Source organism: Pagrus major, chromosome 1 (assembly GCF_040436345.1).
Source record: "Pagrus major chromosome 1, Pma_NU_1.0".
Lineage (NCBI taxonomy): Eukaryota > Metazoa > Chordata > Actinopteri > Spariformes > Sparidae > Pagrus > Pagrus major.
The window spans coordinates 5,714,560-5,732,899 of record NC_133215.1 but is presented as its reverse complement, the minus strand read 5'-3'; the positions used below and the strand labels follow the sequence as shown (position 1 = coordinate 5,732,899).

At 39.5% G+C, this 18,340-nt stretch overlaps 1 protein-coding gene across 1 annotated transcript; it reads right to left on the bottom strand.

The window, feature by feature from the left end:
• Window positions 1-3,291: 3,291 nt before the first annotated feature.
• On the bottom strand, window positions 3,292-17,041 carry LOC140993623 (syntaxin-10-like). The gene is made up of 9 exons (XM_073463120.1): window positions 16,974-17,041; window positions 16,398-16,473; window positions 14,326-14,419; window positions 13,570-13,664; window positions 12,275-12,337; window positions 11,213-11,314; window positions 10,229-10,335; window positions 8,107-8,201; window positions 3,292-7,150 (listed from the first exon to the last, which is right to left on the bottom strand). Exons 1-9 carry the CDS (start codon window positions 17,039-17,041, stop codon window positions 7,074-7,076), a joined length of 777 nt encoding a protein of 258 aa, XP_073319221.1. The 3' UTR covers window positions 3,292-7,073.
• Window positions 17,042-18,340: the final 1,299 nt, after the last annotated feature.

The following is an 18,340-nucleotide window of genomic DNA, read 5'->3' as shown; positions in this document are numbered from 1 at the left end:
TTTAGGATTTTTTTTCAGGAGAAATTTTTCCTTTTTTTGGGAGATTTTTGTTTTGTTAGGAGAACCTGTTTTTTTCCCAGATCCATTTTCTAAGCCTGATCTAAATAGTTTTCTCTCCTGTGTTTATGACTTGAGAACTTTTTTTCAGGATTTTTGTTTTGTTAGGAGAATTTTTCTTCCAGGAGAATCTGTTTTTTTTTTCAGAATTTCCATTTTTTTTCAGGAGAATTTTTAAATTTTTTCAGGAGATTTTCTTTTATTTTCAGGAATTTCTTTTTTCATCATCTTTTTTCATCTGTGAAAACATGAAGGAAAATCAGGGAAATTTTTTTTCAGGATTTTGTTTTTTCAGGAGAATTTTAACTTAACTGTTTTCAATAGATCCATTTTGTAAGTCTGATCGTGTTTTCTCTTCTGTGTTTATGACTTGAGAACTGGTGGAAATGTTTTGCCATCTGTGAAAACATGAAACATGAGAATCTTTTTTTACAGGATTTTGGTTTGTTAGGGGAATGTTTTTTTCAGGAGAATTTAAAAAAAATTTCGGGAGAATTACGAGACTTTTTTTTTCAGGGGAATTTTTTTTCAGGAGAAGTTTTTCCTTTTTTCCAGGAGATTGTCTTTTTCAGGATTATTGTTTTGTTAGTAGATTTTTTTTTTTCAGATCCATTTTCTAAATCTGGTCTACATAGTTTTCTCTCCTGTGTTTATGACTTAAGAACTGGTGGAAAAAAGTTCTGCCAGGATCATCTTTTTTCATCTGTGAAAATCTGTGATAATTATTTTTTCAGGTTTTCGTTTTTTTAGGAGATTTTTTTTTCAGGAGAATTTAAAAAAAAAAAATTCAGGAGAATTTTTTTTCAGGATTTTGTTTTTTTAGAATTTTTCTTTATTTTCAGGAGAATTTTAAATTTTTTTCAGGAGATTTTCTTTTTTCAGGATTTTTTGTTTGTTAGGAGAATTTTTTATTTTCAGGAATTTATTTTTTCATCATCTCATTTCATCTGTGAAAACATGAAGGAAAAAAATCAGGAGAATTTTGGTTTTTCAGGACAATTTAAGATTTTTTTAAGGACAATTTTAAATTTTTTTCAGTAGAAATTTTTCCTTTTTTTGGGAGATTTTTTTTCAGGATTTTTGTTTTGTTAGGGGCAGCTGTGACTCAGGGATAGAGCCAGCATCTTGTTATGGGAAGGTCGCTGGTTCGTTTCCCCTGGTCTGCATGCTGAAGTGTCCTTGGGCAAGATACTGAACCCCCAGAACTGCTCCTAATGTGCCTATCGGCACCTTGCATGCAGGTATGTGTGTATCAGTGTATGAATGTAAGTCACTTTGGACAAAAGCGTCTGCTAAATGCTGTAAATGTCAGGAGAATCTTTTTTTTTCAGGAGATTTTCTTTTTTCAGGATTTTTTGTCTGTTAGGAGATTTTCTTTTATTTTCAGGAATTTCTTTTTTCATCATATTTTTTCATCTGTGAAAACATGAAGGAAAAAAAATGAGAATTTTTTTTTCAGGAGAAATTTTTCCTTTTTTCGGGAGATTTTTTTTTCGGGATTTTTGTTTTGTTAGGAGAATTTTTCTTCCAGGAGAATCTGTTTTTTTTTTTCAGAATTTCCATTTTTTTCAGGAGAATTTTTTAATTTTTTCAGGAGATTTTCTTTTATTTTCAGGAATTTCTTTTTTCATCTGTGAAAACATCAAGGAAAAAAGGAGAATTTTTTTTCAGGATTTTGTTTTTTCAGGATTTTTTTATAGAATTTTTTTTCAGGATTTTGTTTTTTTAGAAGTTCTTTTCAGGAGAATTTAAAATCTTTTCAGGAGAAATTTTTCCTTTTTTCGGGAGATTTTTTTTTTCAGGATTTTTGTTTTGTTAGGAGAATGTTTTTACAGGAGAATTTTAAAACCTTTTCAGGATAATTTTAAATTTTTTTCAGGAGATTTTCTTTTTTCAGGATTTTTTGTTTGTTAGAATTTTTCAGGAGAATTTTTTATTTTCAGGAATTTCTTTTTTCATCATCTCATTTCATCTATGAAAACATGAAGGAAAAAAATCAGGAGAATTTTGGTTTTTCAGGACAATTTAAATTTTTTTTAAGGACAATTTAAAAAAATTTTCAGGAGAAATTTTTCCTTTTTTCAGGAGATTTTTTTGTTAGGAGAATCTGTTTTTTTCAGGAGAATTATTTTTTCAAGATAATTTTTTCAGATTTTCTTTTATTTTCAGGAATTTCTTCTTTCATCCGTGAAAACATGAAGGGAAAAAAAATCAGGATTTTTTTTTCAGGATTTTGTTTTTTATGAGAATTTAAAAACATTTTCAGGAGAATTTTTTTTCATTTTGAAAATTGGTTATTTTTCCATCTGTGAAAATGTTTTCACAGAATATTTCTGTTTTCATGAGTGAAACTGAGTGGGGGAAATAAGTTTTTGTTTTTTTTTGTCTAATTTTATTTGTCCATCTTTTAATTTCTTTGTATAAACGAGTCGAGCTCTTCTGTGTGAAAGTTCCTGATGTTACAAATCTTTACTAAACCTACAACTGAAACATACATCCGTCTTTTTCTTTATATTTGCACTTACCTGTTGGCAAAATGTAAAATAAGCTAACTCACTCTACTAACCACATTCCCACATAAAACCTGCTCCTGCATGGGACCACCTACCTTTATACGTCCTGGAAAAGTAGAATGCGTCTCCAAAAGGCCCAAATAAGCATTAAATTTAAGTGTGTGATACCTGCAGACACCGTTTAACACTATATTTCACTAAATGTGGGATCTTCTATTGTAGTTTCTACAACAGTGCATTCATATTCAGATCGTCCCTTGTTGCCACAGTGTGAGAGTTGATATTGAGTCCATCACTGACAGCTGACAGATCGCTGTGATGCTGTCAGCGTCTCTCACTCCTGCAGACTTTCAACAGGACGTCTGCTGCTGCTGGTCTGAATGAACAGGACTCCTGCGTGCTGATTTTCACAGCTCCTGCTCGGTTCCCTGAAGCCACCGGGGGACTGGCGTTCTGCTCATTACAGCTAAAGTAAATGTAATTTCACATGATGGTCCCGCTCTCAGAATAGGATGCGATGATGTTTCCATTTTTGAAGAGTGCCTCTCGATTAAACCTCGCTCCTGTGGCGTCTGCAATTTGATGAAAGCTTTTACCTAAAGTACAAATCACAGAGGGAACTGGAGCCAAAAATACTGACTTCAAACAAACACAGCGAGGGAACTACATCAGCTCTGAACAGATACTTTTATTCATGTTTAAAAAAAATCACCAGAATAGCTTCATGTTGAACAAGTTTAATGAAACTCAAAACCTCACTGAACCGTTTCATAAATCTCCAGCAACCAGTAAGAAAACAATCATTTTCACTTCACTTTATGCAGATTTCGTGTTTTGTTTTCGTCAAAGCAGCGACGGAAGCATCGTGACCTTCATTCTACATGTAGTGTGTGAAAGCTAATACTTCAAATATCTTTTAGCAGAGCAGTGAAATGAAGAGCAACGATCAGTCGCCGCCGTCACCCTTTCTTTTAGCATCATACGGCACGATGGCAGACAGTATATTATACAATTATCTCCCTCCTTACCTTTAATATCATGTTACAATAACACAAGTCTTTCAGGAATAAGTTTGGATACATTCAAAGGACAAACTCTCTCCGGCCAGAAGCTGCTCTCTGATCAGTGGCACTTCGATTAAAGGAGACGTTTAGTTTCATTAACAGTTTTGAACCAGTCAGAGGTCAGTTCACAGGTTTGCTTGATTTTACCAAAAGTCACGACTGACGTAACCTCGATCTAACTCATCTTACAGCTCTGATGTTGGCAGGTGATGAGCTATAAGCTGTTTTGAAATATGCTCCTGAAAAAGTTTAAAATTTCAGGCTATGTGCAGTTTCTGTTGGACAAAACAAAGACTAGAAAACCTCAAATGAGTCTTCCTTCAGACCCAGATCAAGCCAAAAAAGAATGAGCTCCCTGGAAAAGCCACGTTTCCACCCAAAAGTACCCGAAACGTTTAGTCCCAGGGACTGCTTTTCTAGAAGCTAAAGGTTCCTTCAGTCTGTTGTTGTCTGCGTTTAGAAAATGAGTCTGCTGACGTACGAAGAAGCAGCAGCTGATTTCACACCATCTTTGTAACAACACTGAACGTCGGTCCATCTGTCGTACGCTTTCTTCTGTAACTCCGGCTGATGTATACTCATTTTTTAAGCTGTTTTTTCTTTTGCTGGCCTTTCTACAACAGGAAGTCATGCACCACTGCAGTGCTCACATAGTCCCACCTCCTCCAGAAGTAAATTAACTTACATACATACATCTTTGTAACTTAACTTTAGATATTTTATGCCCCCAATGTTGTCAATTTTACCCCATGGAATACATTTTTTTTAAGGTATTGATATTTTTCAAGGTATCAAAGCTAGAAATTCCAGTTTCGTGACAACACAAGCGCCTGAAATAAAAAAGTACACGAGCTATCAAAAATCAGCCTCACAAAGTTACCGTACTTTTGGAAAGCACGACCCCACAATCAAGGACTTTTTGCGGGGTAATTAATTTAGATCCCTGCTGTGGAAACACTCCCACAAACGTTCTCAGTCGCTGCGGTGGAAACATGGCTTCTGACACTCTCGCACACAGATGTGACGTTACAGTATCAGATCTGTAAAATCCTATTCAGTCAAATCCAAACAGAAAAGCACTGAACAGCCGGAACAACAGAAAACTCCTCTTCAAGTGTTTCAAGAAGCCGTTACCTTCACATGCTGTATTAAAGTCTTACAGTGACTCATGACTTCATTTGTGCTCGCAGACGTTTTTCCACGTATTCAGTTAATACTCCCCACTGAAGCAGTTAAGGAACGACGGCTTGCATACGTAGAAGCACATTAAAAAAGCATATGTGATGAACTACTGAGAGAAAAGGATTAGAAGAGGCTCTGGCAGTGAAGCATCCTGGACGTCTGACCTCTGACTCGGGGAAATGTCTCCGAAGAAAAATCTCATCTAACTACTGAATTCATTATTTTCTCTGCAACTGGGAGACGAAACACAAACGTGAAAAGAAATCTGGATCACACAGGATTAAAAAATAAGATTCAATCTGGATTTATACAGGAATAAAGTCCATTTACACACACATTTAAAGCATTATAGTATACTGTATATCATCAGTACAGCACTGGAACACACCCTAGCGTGGGCAGCGTTACCTGACATGACACAAAGAAAGCAACATGACCCACAGCCTCCAGCAGAGGGAGCTGTGAGCCCGACTCTGGGCTGCGCGTGGAGACATCCTGCCCAGCAACTGTTCATCCTCTCATTAGCTAAAGCTTTTTCAATAAAACAGGCGAACCCATTCGCTCGGAGCCAAGCTTCTCTCTCATCATCACCCAGTGAGAGTAACAAAGCCTCAGCCAATCGTGTGCTTAACCGCCTGCAGCGGCGCGAAGGCGGTTGTCTGGGCTGAGGACCTGACTTCACCTCACCTCACCGAGACGCATCACGATCAGGGGCAGGGAAATGAAACCGTTATTTCTGGCCGCCGCAGCAGAAAATCAAAAACAGGCATCTAGAATGAGAGATGGATGAGTCTACATGTTTGTTTTGATCACAGACATCACAGCAGCTGATTTCAGAGGACGAGTTCATCGGTGAAATCAGCAGCTGTCGTCGGTACTGGAAGGAAAAAACCTGCAGACTTTAACTGCCCATTCTCCTGATTTAACCGATGACTAATACTCGGTGTTCATTTCCCTCCCTGATTCACATGTAGGCACAGAAACATACTGCACTTTTCACAATATAAAAATATATTTAAGGCAACACTGAAAACCCCTCCTCTCCTCCTCCCTCCCACGCTGCTCCTGTAAGCTTAAAACACAAATAACCGCATTCTTCTCTTGATTTAACAGTTAATAAATCCATTTTTAAAACAACTTTTTGGCTGCTAACTGCCAGGAATCAGATCTCACCACCCAAACTGATTTAATGTGTTACATTTTCTTTACAAAAACACTCCTTTCTCTCCTTCTATAAAGCATTATGAAAACCTTTTTACTTACAAAACAGTTTATCAATAAGTTTGTGGTTCATCGTGGAGTTAGTCTGAGTCACATCGGGCGCCTATTTTCAGATGGCACTCTCCCTCCCTTCTGTTATCCAAAAATCTCCTTCTCTATGGGAAACGGCGACTACCACCTCCGAGCCAACAACCTGCACACTGGAAATCACACGCTACACTAACCTGGTCGTAACCGCTACAAAAATAAACACGCTAGCAGTTGTTACCGTTTCTTTTGCTGGGATTTAGCCATTTCAGTGCCAAGTCGCCTCCTGACACTTTTGTGCAGAGGCTGCATCCCGAGTTTAGCGCCGTCCGAGACTATTTCTGATTGGTTTTAAGATTTACAAACAATCCAGAGCGTTTCCCCAACACCACTAGAGAAACTGGTGCAGCCAGATTTTTCTCCAGCACAATGCGAGACTAAAAGTTATGAATCGTGACAAAAACGAGACTGTTTCGTAGTTTTAAAGTGAAGATGTGTTGATTACTTATTATTATTTTTATTTATCAACAGAAAAGATTTTTCTGCCACTTGTTGGATGTGAATTACAAACCCTGACGTACACCGACAGACATGAAATGACGTTGAACTGATTTGCTTTTTTAACCTGACAGCAGCAGCTTCCTGTCCTGACTCTCACATTCAGTACCATTTTCAACAACAATAACCGAAATGCACCAGTTTGAAATCCGTAACACCTCCGGGGGTTTCCATGTGTTAAGCTCCTCCGCTGACAGACACCAGCAGGCTTTTTTTGTTTTTTTTCCACTTGAATGATTAAAAGCAGAGAGGAGGAGGATTAATATCCTGACTTCTCTCTGCAGGTCACCAGTTTCTCCTCAGTGTGAAGAAAAGGGAGGGGGAAGGAGGAGAGACACGTCCCTCCTCCTCTATCTGTCCGTCCATCCATCCATCCATGTATCGATCCATCTGTCCGTCCTAACGGGGAGGAGTCGCTGAACTCAGTCGGGAGGTCAGAGGTCAACTGGGATCAGAGGGCGAAGAAGAGGATGAGGACGACGATCATGATGGCGACCAGCACGCCGATAGCACACCACTGTCTGCGACCTGAACGACACAGAGACACAACACACACACAGTCAGGCTGACATCAGTGACTAACATCATTAATTAAGTATTGATTGTTGTTGTTCTTTCCAGGCAACCGAGTACCGATTGTTTTAAAGGGAAGGTGTTTGATAATATTTAAGGAATAGTTCAGACATTTTGGGAGAGATATTTATTAGCTTCTTCTTGCTGATTTTCTAAAGTTTTTACAGAACCAAGCTAACTATTCTCCCTTTTTAAGCTAAGCTAACTTAACCAGCTGCTGCCTCTAGTGTCATATTATATATGTACAAACACACCTCAGAGCAGAATCTGTGTTCTCACTTAATTACTGGCAAAGAAAAAGGAGAATAAGCATTTTTCCCAAATCGTCAAATGATATACGTCACCTACATTCAGAGATATGAGACATGTTGAAACTATCTTAGTTACTACAAGGAACTTTCCTTTTTTTGTTTACTTTATGCTCTTTGTTTGTTTATTTTTAGCCTATTTCAATACATTTTTACATACAGTCTTTTAATTAATCATTATTTTTATTGCTCGTATTAATCTTTTATTATTTCAACCACTGTTGGCGTGTCTCGTTTTTCGATCACTTTTTAAGCACTTTGAAATGCAATTTGATTTGTTTGAAAGGTGCTATATAAATTAGGTTTGATTGATTAATTGATTGATGATAATTAAATTCCACCAGTGGAAACCTGACGCATCACAGTCCTGAACAGAAACTGGAAATTTCAGCTTCAGCAAAAAAGGAAGTAACTGGTTTTGGATTCGCTCTGACACAAGCTGGTTGGTTTGAAGACTCACGCTAATCAGGCGTCTGTCAACACGTCTGTATTGCAAGTAGTCAGATTCTCATTATTACAAGTTACGATTAGCAGTAATTACAAAAATGTTTCTGTGTGTGTGTGTGTGTGTGTGTGTGTGTGTGTGTGTGTGTGTAAACTTACTGCTGGTCATGTGCGACACCTTCTCCAGCTTCTTTAAGACCGAGTCCATGCGGGACGACGTCTGGTCCATCTCGTCTCCAAAATCCCCCAACATACTGAACAACAGGAGGACAAAAACGTCAGCAGAAGCACCAAACACTCGTGTGAAACATTATTCACACTCATTTAGCCACTAAAACCAGTCATTGTAATCGGGTCCAAGTGTCCTTGGCCGTTGCAGGACATTTTAAGTGCTGCACGATTTTGAGACAGGAAGAAATTTAATCTGGGTGTCTGAATGATGTAGAAAAACAAACTTCTAAATAAAAGATAGCTGGAACTCTTGAAGGCCACAGTGGTTATTACATCCGGAAGTATTAAAGTATGGGTTTAAAAGAGATACACGGACAATTTTGCTTTTCATAAAGCAGCAGTGGGGCTAAAAATGTGATGACTGTCCTGCGGGTGGAGCTGCAGGGAAGCTGAAGGAGTCATTAAAAATGAAAACTGCTCTGAAGATGACAGGACCGGCAGCTATCGTGACGGTACCGTGACGTCCTGCGAGTCACTGTGTACAGATGATTAAAAGGTGTTATAGTTTGCGTACGTTGCTAGCTGCGTTTCTCCTGACGAGCCCCGCGTGTTTCCATCGGGGATGTTTTAGTCAGTGTTGTTGACGCGAAAGGAGCAAAAAATAACCCTCGCTCTACTTCCTGAAGACGTGTGCCACACTTGTTTTAATCACCCTTCTGTTGACTAAACACGTCTCGATCCTGGACAGTCACGGGAAACATTCAGAGGAATCCAACTCAGATCAGATAAAAGAGCAGCTTTAAGAACTGTGTGGGAGGGTGGTGGTGCTGGTGGGAATGTTCAGTTCTAGCACACGTGTTGTGGTCGCTGGAGAAACATTCACAGTATTTAATTAAACCGGCATAAAAAATAAATAAACAAATAAATAAATGAGAGCACCCTTTGGCTGCAAACACGTGGCGTACTCAGACTTGGCCGTTAAAACTCTTATTACTGAGCAGTAAAGGGATTCAAACCCTCCAACTACTTTCTTTCCGTTAATGATGCCGTAACGTTTCCCAGAATCCTTTCTAATACCTCCTAGAAGAGAGCAGAGAGGTGAAGTCCTTCCTCTTCCGTTGGACCACCATGGGATGTTGTTTTAGAAAAGATACGTACGATAGTGAACGATGAGAGGCAAATAATTTTTGCCATGAATTCAAAAATAATGGTTCATCTTGAGAAAGTCACAGGTACACCCAGGTATCGTCTTTAACACAAAAACCCAAAACCTGACCCTCCTTTCACATAACATCAGCTGTCAATAAGACCAGTGCCGAGGTGACGGCCATGTTGGTGTTGGCGACATACATTATGCGAGTCGAACGGCCTCCCACAAAACTAAATGGTACGAAAAAGTTTGACTTTCTTGACTTGCAAAATGATCTTCTAAATCGACATCATACCTGTAATTCATGGCACAATTCAAACAGGAGGCATGAGGGACTTCACCTCTCAGGGGTTGATAGATACATTTTGTATTTGATGGTAAGGGACGATGTTTGTTTTCATTATCAGTTCATCTGCTCATTGTTTTCATGAAAGATCAATTTATCCACAAGAAAATGCAATTTTTCGTAAATATAATTTCCTGAAGCCCAGAGTGACGTCTTCAAAAAGCTTGTTTTGTCCGACTGACCGTCTGAAACTCCAAAGATATTCACTCTACTATTACGTAAGACAAAGAAAAGCTACAAATGCTCACAATTAAGAGGCTGGACACCAGGAAATGATTGTCAATTTTTCTCAAAAACTGACTAAATTCATTTTAAAAACAATTTTCTTTCAAGGTTTTTGTCCACTGACTAATCATCTAAATGTTTCAGCTCTATGAGGGACTGACACCAAAGCGTGACTGAACTTGAATGTTTAAAAAAAGACGTCAAAGTAAAAAAAAAAAAAAACACACATCACATTTCACTTTCTCACAAGGTCAGACAGAAGAAAAGTCTTCTTGACCTGAGGAATGATATATTTTGAAGTCATCCTGAGGAGATCTGTAGTTGCTAATAATCTGTTATTTACAGTCAGTCAAGCAAAAGAAGTCAAACAACGCATCGTCTACACTCACACAGCCTGCTCATCCAGCTCGTCCCCGATGCGTCCCGACATGTCTTTGAGGACTCTGATGCTGCCTGACACCAACTCCAGCTGCTCGTCCTGCTCCTGCATGATCAGCTGCACGCACGCAAACACACACACACACACACACACACACACACACACACACACACACACACACATTCATGTCTGTTAACATTGAATTTGCCTGTTTATTGATTATAAATCATGTCAGAGAGTCACAAGTACTGTTGGAGGATCTGGTGAAACTCCACAGGAGCACACATCTACTCCTCCATCGCTAATCAAAGGTGTGAACAAGCACGTTTTTTCATTCACTTCCTACTAAAAACCGACGACCTGACACAGGATGTGTGAAGAAACAGTTTCACCGTTCAACACCACAGGAAACAGAAACCGACAGCTCATACTCTGACTCTGAAAATAACCTTTTACACGTAGATTTCATTTTCATTCACAGCTTGAAGCTTTGTAAAGCGGATAAAGATCTCCTCGTCTACCTCGTCTTTATTAAAAGCGCTGCAGCAGGAGTCCTACGCTCTCTGTGCTCATCTGCTATTCATGTAACGTGACGCTTTGATTAAATCCGTCTCCTCATCTGTTAACATAACCTCGTAAAAAACAAACATCACAACATTTTTTCAGCTTCTGTCTGACGGTTAGGAGGCTCTCATATTGGAGTTTATGAAGTCTCCTTTTACATGAAATCATGTGTAACTGCAAATAAAGTCACACTGAACTCAATTTAAAATGTCTGACGATGCACATGAAGAATGTGGAGGGACTTTACAGGAGGAAACTAGTCCTGGTCACTTTTCTTTACACTTTATTTTTAAAGAGAAATTTAAGTCAAGAGTATAAATAGAGAATACAAAACTGATGAACAAGACTTCTCCCTTCTTCCTTTTCCCCGCTCCTTTGTTCGCTGCTTCCTGTCGCCCAACAGTTTCCTCTTTTTTTTGTATATTTCTACCTGCTGTTGTTCCTGCTGCTCCTCGATGTATCTGGAGTTTGCAGACACCATGTGAGCCTCAAGTCCTGTTGACCTGTCCTGGCCTGATGAAGTCAGCAGAGCCTGGACAAAAAGACGCACACAAGACACAAAGAAGACATAAATATAAGTAACATTTATAAAACATTTACTCGTGATATCAAGTTTTGGCGTCACATAAAAGTCAACCATGAAGTTTAAAAACATGAGCCCACAGCAGCACTCGGATTAAACTACACCAAACTGTACACTGAAGTTTCATGTCAGCAGCATAATTACTTTATTCTAACATATTGCACAATAACATCTATACTTAAAGCATAACATTTGACAAAATTAGTGCGTATGTGAAGATTTTCTATTGTGGATGAACCCGCTAACATAGACATTGACTGCGTTCCAGTTGCAGGAGACAATTTTGCCTTTGTTTTGTTTGCTTTTTGTGTGTGTCACGTTCAACGTCATGAAATCACGAGAACACAGGGAGCAGTAGACAGCAGCATGGAGGCCGGTGACAGTGGTTACTTTTTAAATTTTTCCTCAGTTTCTCGTTCTAGAGAAAAACTACACACCAGTATCCTCAACTTCAACGTGTGTCATAGCGTCACGCCTGAAAAAGGGTGAAAATCAGTGTGCGTCCACCCGGGTGTTGTGTTTCCATGACAAAATTGAAGGTGGAGCCAAACAGTCAAACAGTCATTTGACCTTTGAATGAAGGCTGATTGTACTCTTTCCCATTGAAGACAAAAGCCAGATGTTAGCAGGGTAACATCTGGCTTTGGACCCAGTCTCGATGGGCTGCTGTAAATGTTAAAAGCCACCAGATGTCACTGTGTTCGCTGAGTTTGAAGCCCTGAAGCTTCAGCACATACATTAAAGGAAGCGCTGAAGCTTCATTAAGGCTTCATCCACCCATCACTGCTGTCAACCTCACATTTCTGAGAGTTACATCATTCAGTCCGTGTATCTGTAGTTCATCACATTTCACCCAGTAAAGTGTTTATATTGTTCATGTGCTCATCGTGTGTTTGAACATCCACCCACCTGTCTGTTCTTCTTCTCTGCCTGAGCCACAGCAGAAGGGCTGGACAGCTGATCCTTCATCTCCTGCACACAAAAACACAAGAAAACTTGACATCTCTCCCACAATGTTTCGCAATTGTAGCAGAAATGACTTTAAAAGCCCGGCTCAGTGCAGACAGCTCCATTAATTACACTTTCTGCTTGGCAGCTGGGCAAATCAAAATGTCAGAAGCACTTCTGTTCCCCCTCAGTAAAGCTCCCTTCTTTGGCTCAGATGACTCAGTTCTCTTCGGCTCTATTTAAAGATGGTACCTTTGCCTACAAGACTCGTCTGCTGGTATCTGACTCATATTTTCCACTGTGCATACAGCGTGGCCATTGATTCAATTCAGTCAGGAGCTGAACAGCTGCGGTGCAGGTAAAACGAGCAGACAGCCACCGATGGATAATCGATATCGCATCTCTTTACGATAAAACTCAGTGAAAACACAGAAGTTATTCTGGGCTTTTTATTTGTGGGAGCTGCTGCTCTGACGGATGTTTGACTTTGTCTGACCTGTTCAGTCTGTGGGCTTTATTAGAAACACTTCAGTTGCCAAAACACAACAGAGGCCTCCCAGGCAATGCTTGTGTAAGTGTTTCTGCTCCAACATGACCACTGGTAACCACGGCTAACACCATTCAAAACAAAACACACACGATCTGTGACGACGATACGTCAAGTGATATTTGTTATATCTGAAGAAAACATAGGATTTAAGGATCCTTTAATTAAACAATGAGGATCAAAATATGGGCTGAGCGCTAACTGTTTCTAGATTTGGCACAAACATACAGTATCCTTGACATTTCAAAGTTTGGATATTGTGTAAAAATATATTTACACCTGGCATTAACTGGCATCGTGTTCGGATCTCTCTTTCCTGCTCTAAATGCAAATAAACCCGTACATCATTGGTGTACACTCGTACAAACCAACACGATGTTTATTACACAAAGAAGGAAATCATTTTGTGAATAACATTTGCCGAATTTACAAGAAGCGCCAAATAATTAGGAATTTGTCATAGACAGCGTTCACAACATTTATTATGTTTTCTCTGACTCAACAACAACAAAAATTCAATGATTTGTGAAGGAAGTCTGGGGACTTTCCACACAGGTGACAAACATGTAACCTATATTAGTTACTATTTATAAAATTTGACATGTTTACTGTTCCAAAAAGAGTAAGGATGCTGCAAATATAGAGATTAATAACACGACATGCTAGAAAAACGTGTTTAAAAAAATAATATGGTTGAGGTTGAGTTTACCTGGACAGATTTCCTGGTTCGCTCCACAAAGTCTCTCCTCTCCTGAAGTTCATTGTCACCCAGTTTGAACTTCCCCGGGTTCGACTCCACGATATCCGAGCCAGTTAAAGACCAAACGGACTCACACACTTGTCTGACCCTCCTCGCGCTTACTGTTAAAGACTCTGCAGCACCTTCAGACCATCTTTAATGAAGTCATAAACAAAAGCTTACAGGACTTCAGGTGGTTTTAGAAATAAAATACCAAAAAAAGAAAAGAGGTTAACAGGAAATTGTCGTGTTCACTTTGAAAGCATACAAAACCCCCACACTTTCTCTGTCATTTGAAGTCACCGGGAAACTTTTTACATTTTCAAACTACTCGAGGCTCCATCGTCCACTAATTTCAATCCTTTATTAAAACCCTGGTGAACCAGCTTTATTTGTTAGTGGCTCTCCCATCAAACAAATTCAGCATCCTCTGATATAAAATATAATAACCAGTCATGAGTCACAATAAGTGGTTCAATCACTGAGTGGATGCAGGTCGTGTTCCCTCTTCTGCCTTAAGAATCTGCTCTTTAATAACTAATTTCTGATTTTCCTGACAACTGAGAGGGTCTTTTTATAATTCTGATCTTAATTGTCATGTAGATAAAAATGTCTCTGGTCTGAAAGAAAACAAAGGATCTGTTTGTTTTAAAAATACTGGCGGTCATGTGAAGATACGAGCTGTGAGGATGAGGGAAAGAGATTTTTCCTTCTGTTAAAGGATACTGATGGTCTCACTGAGGTCCTCCAGGTCCCAGTCTATGGCCCTCAGACAGTTCCTCAGTTCATTGGTGCTCCAGTCCAGCTCGTCACGACTTACCTGAGAACACAGAAACCAACAGACACTCACTTACTATGTTTAAAGATATAAACACTGTACTCAGACTCTGTGCGAGCAGGTTTTCACTCCCACTACAAAATTCTACAACGTGGCGCTCACAAATTTGGCATGTGGGAGGTAAAGGTCTGAAACCAGGCGATGAGCACCGTCCTAACGTCAAGATGCATGATGTCAGACACGGAGGACTTAAACCGCTGCAGTAAGGAAGTGTACTAAAGTGTATATTTGCAAAATATTGATTTAACGAGGCAGATAAAATACCAACAATATGATGCGAGATTTGTTGACAATGCACACTATTGTATTGCAGGAATACTGCGTTCTCATCCGGTAATTAACACAGGCAGCAGCCTCAGACAATTGGTTATTTCCACGAAGACGGAAAACTAAATTAAAAACAGATGTTTTGAGATAAATTCAGAACATCATTATATAACTAACTGTTTTAAATAGTTGTGACGATAACTGTAGGTCCAGCGGCACAACGAATTGGAAACTTTTTTGAAGGTTTTTCTGACAGTATTAGTTTAGTGTTTTCCTGTAGGTGCCACAATGTGATAAACATTTGTTCCAGAAGGTTTTTAGTAGAGATTAAAATTCAAAAACAGATTTGAAACTTAACAAAAGCAGAGAAGTGTGTCCACTCCTTTATCCACACAACAATTTCTCATGAAGTAATCATTAACTGATAAACACCTGCATCATCTACTAGAAACGTGTGGAACACAGAGAAAGCTTTCAGCGCAGCAGGTTGCTGATATGCATTTGTTTAAAAGGCTGTTTGAGTTTGGGAGATTTATTGTAATGTACATTATGCACCGTTGACTCGACAGTCTTTCCCTTCATTCACAGAAGCATTTGCATTTGAATACATTGCATGTAGTTTAAAGATTATAATCCCAGTGAGTTCAAAGTGCATTTTAAATGAATTAACAACTATATTTAGAAGTTTCCCCACTTGTGATCAGACCGTGACATAATTGTTTATGCCAAGGTTGACCTACTTAGCTGCCACGGGCCCTCAAAGCACTGCATTTTGAGAAAGTACTGTACATGCAAGTAGACATAACACGAGCAAATGAAATACACAAAAAAATAAATGTTAACCAGTTTGACAGCAGATATGCCTCACAGAGAAACACACTGCACAATCATCAAAAATACGCAAAAACAGAAATGCTGCAGGCTGTACGGAACAAAACAGAAATAAGTTACAAGAAAATAAATGTTTCTGAAGGACATTAAAACTGATGAACACATTAATTAGCAGAAGATAAATGCTTTCTGTATAGCGGATATCTACAAGAATGTAGGAAACAAGCAATCAGAATTTTCAAAGCTACAATAAAGATTATTCGCACATTTTCCTGCACGTCTGACAAGTCGTGTTCAACCGTTTTTAGTGTCTCCCCGAAACTTTTGTTGTGTTGTGAACATTTTTTCATGATTCTGTATTTGCATCATGTGTTTTTGTATCAGACATCAGACAGTCATGTGCATGTCTGTCTGTCCTGGGAGATAGATCCCTCCTCCATGGCTCTTCCTGAGGTTTCTTCCATCTTTTTCTCCCTGTTAAAATGTTTTTTTTTTCATAATATGGAAAGTTTTTCCTCACTTGATCGAGGGTCTGAGGACAGAGGATCTCGCTGTATGGACTGTAAAGCCCACTGAGGCGATGTGATTGTGATTGTGGGGTATATATTTAAAATCGGCCTATAGGTCGTCTTCTTATTCTCTTGTGTTTCAGTTTGCTGTGATGTTTATTTCCAGATTTACTGAACGAGAATTAAGCTTTCTTGGCCACCGTAGACCTGGGCTTTAGACCCTACCCTTTAGTTTCTGGTGTATGTAACGTGTAAGGAAGTCATTGGTAAGAATCTCCATCTATATATAACTTTTATGAGTCCGACAGTGATATCCTGCAGTGATATTGTTGAGGTGGTGCAGGGCTGCTCACCTGTGTCCCATCCTGCAGCAGCTCCTCCCATCTGTCAAACAGGCTCCGGGCACGAGAGAGGGCCTTCTGCACCTCCCTGGGTACACAAGCACATTAAAAAGGACAACATTACCAGCACAGACAGTGTTAGCTAACTGACTTCACCCTTGAGACACCTGGCTGTTCTTCAAGCTCAAGCCCAGCAGCTACACCCCTCAGTTTTAACCACAACAAACACAGGAGCTACATTTCGCATCCCTCTCTTAACTTCGCAGCGGCTTGTAAACTGCCTGACAACAGAGCCGAGGAGCAGCTCAGCTGTTTGCAGTGAAAGCCAGATGAAACAAACACAAATAACGCAGATGTCTCGGTCTCGTTAGCCCCGAAAACAAACATCAACACACTGACCGACCACGTAAGCTAGCAGCGCTGATGCTAGTTAGCCACAGCTAGCCGTTTGGCTACACTTCGCTTGTGTAACTTTGTCCTGAGGGGAAAACAACAACTCGCTGTCCACTTCTGCTTTTATACATGTACTCTCTTGACTTATCTCGATGTAAAGCCGAGTTTTAGGTCTTAATTTTGTTAATTTCTTACCCCTTCACGACGAAAAATGGGTCTTCTATCGACATGATGCCTTCTTCCGCGTTCTCCCCTTCGCGCATGCGCACTTCACAGACAAGTCTCCAATGACTTCATCAATCAGTCAGATGTTCAGTTATTCAGCTATTTCACACATTTAAACACAATTATGCTGATCCACGACACTTGAACAATATAAATATAAACACCATGTACCACCACAGGTTATTATCCAACTGCATATCCTTGGTTTTTTTCATTTTCTAGCTTGTAAAAGTCGGAAAAAGTAAAGAATTTCATCGTCAATCAATCCATTCCTGTAGAATAAAATGAAAACACCAGGCTGAAGATGGTTAAAATGAAGCTGAACAACAAAAGGGGGAAAAAACTGGCTCGTTGGGGCAGAAGAGGAGTTACTAGCACACATCTGTAAAAGATTAGTTGCCGTGGTAACGTCCATGCAATGGTGTAATCGCTGGCTGCGTTTGCAGTAAAATGGCAGGAATCGATACACAGACCGAAACAATGAACTGCACTTAACTCTTTGTATACACAATGTCCAAATATTTACAAAACAGACCGTTTTTAAAACAAAAAGGTGGACACAGCAGACTAAGTAGGAGGATGTCTTCCTCGAGAGTAGGTCGTATACAGCCTACAGACATAAATCTGCACATCTGCAGTACAATTTCATGACAGCTAGGCACTCTTAAACGACCCTGTGGTGGGTAAAATATGATAAAGGATTCTCTATGGTTGCCAAATGTGCAGTAAAACATGATACAGTGCCCCCGAGGGTGCTGTTCCAGTGGAGGAAAAGGGATGTGGGGCCAAAAAGTCGAGCAAATGAGTTGGCCTCAATGTGCCTCTGAATGCAATAACTAATAGTTCACTGTGTGTTTCTATTAAAGAGGAGTAGTTCAACTTTAAATCAGAGTCACATTATAAAAATCATTATAATGTACCAGAGTTTTCACCATTAATACATCATGACACGATGTTAAATATAGTTATTTTGACTTATTCAACAGCTTTGAGCAGAAACACGATGCACTCGTAACTATTTGCTCGTGTTTTCTCGCCTTGTTCCAGACCTCTGAATTTCTGCCTGTATCTTCTCACAGATGGTGATTGTTACATTCACGGCCTGAGGTAGAAGGAGTCAACTTCACTCCTACATCTCGAAGGAGCAGACAGATCCCTTTTTTAAAAAAAAAAAAAAAAAATAGGCATCTCCAACCTCCAGAAAGCGGTCCAGAGCAATGACCGCTGAGCTCTTTCTTCATCTCGGGGTAAGTGGTAGAAATCTGAGGGTGCCAAGTGAGGCGAGTCGGGCAGACGTTGGACAAGTTTAAATCCACATTCCTGGATGGCAGCCATGG

Excerpts from the sequence above, each read along its gene's own strand:
- LOC140993623 (XM_073463120.1), bottom strand. The coding sequence starts at position 17,041 with ATGCGCGAAGGGGAGAACGCGGAAGAAGGCATCATGTCGATAGAAGAC. Across the intron at positions 14,420-16,397 it reads TGCTGCAGGATGGGACACAG|GTAAGTCGTGACGAGCTGGA; the intron begins GTGAGCAGCCCT and ends CTGTGTTCTCAG. Across the intron at positions 10,336-11,212 it reads AGCAGCAGGAACAACAGCAG|CTGATCATGCAGGAGCAGGA; the intron begins GTAGAAATATAC and ends GCGTGCGTGCAG.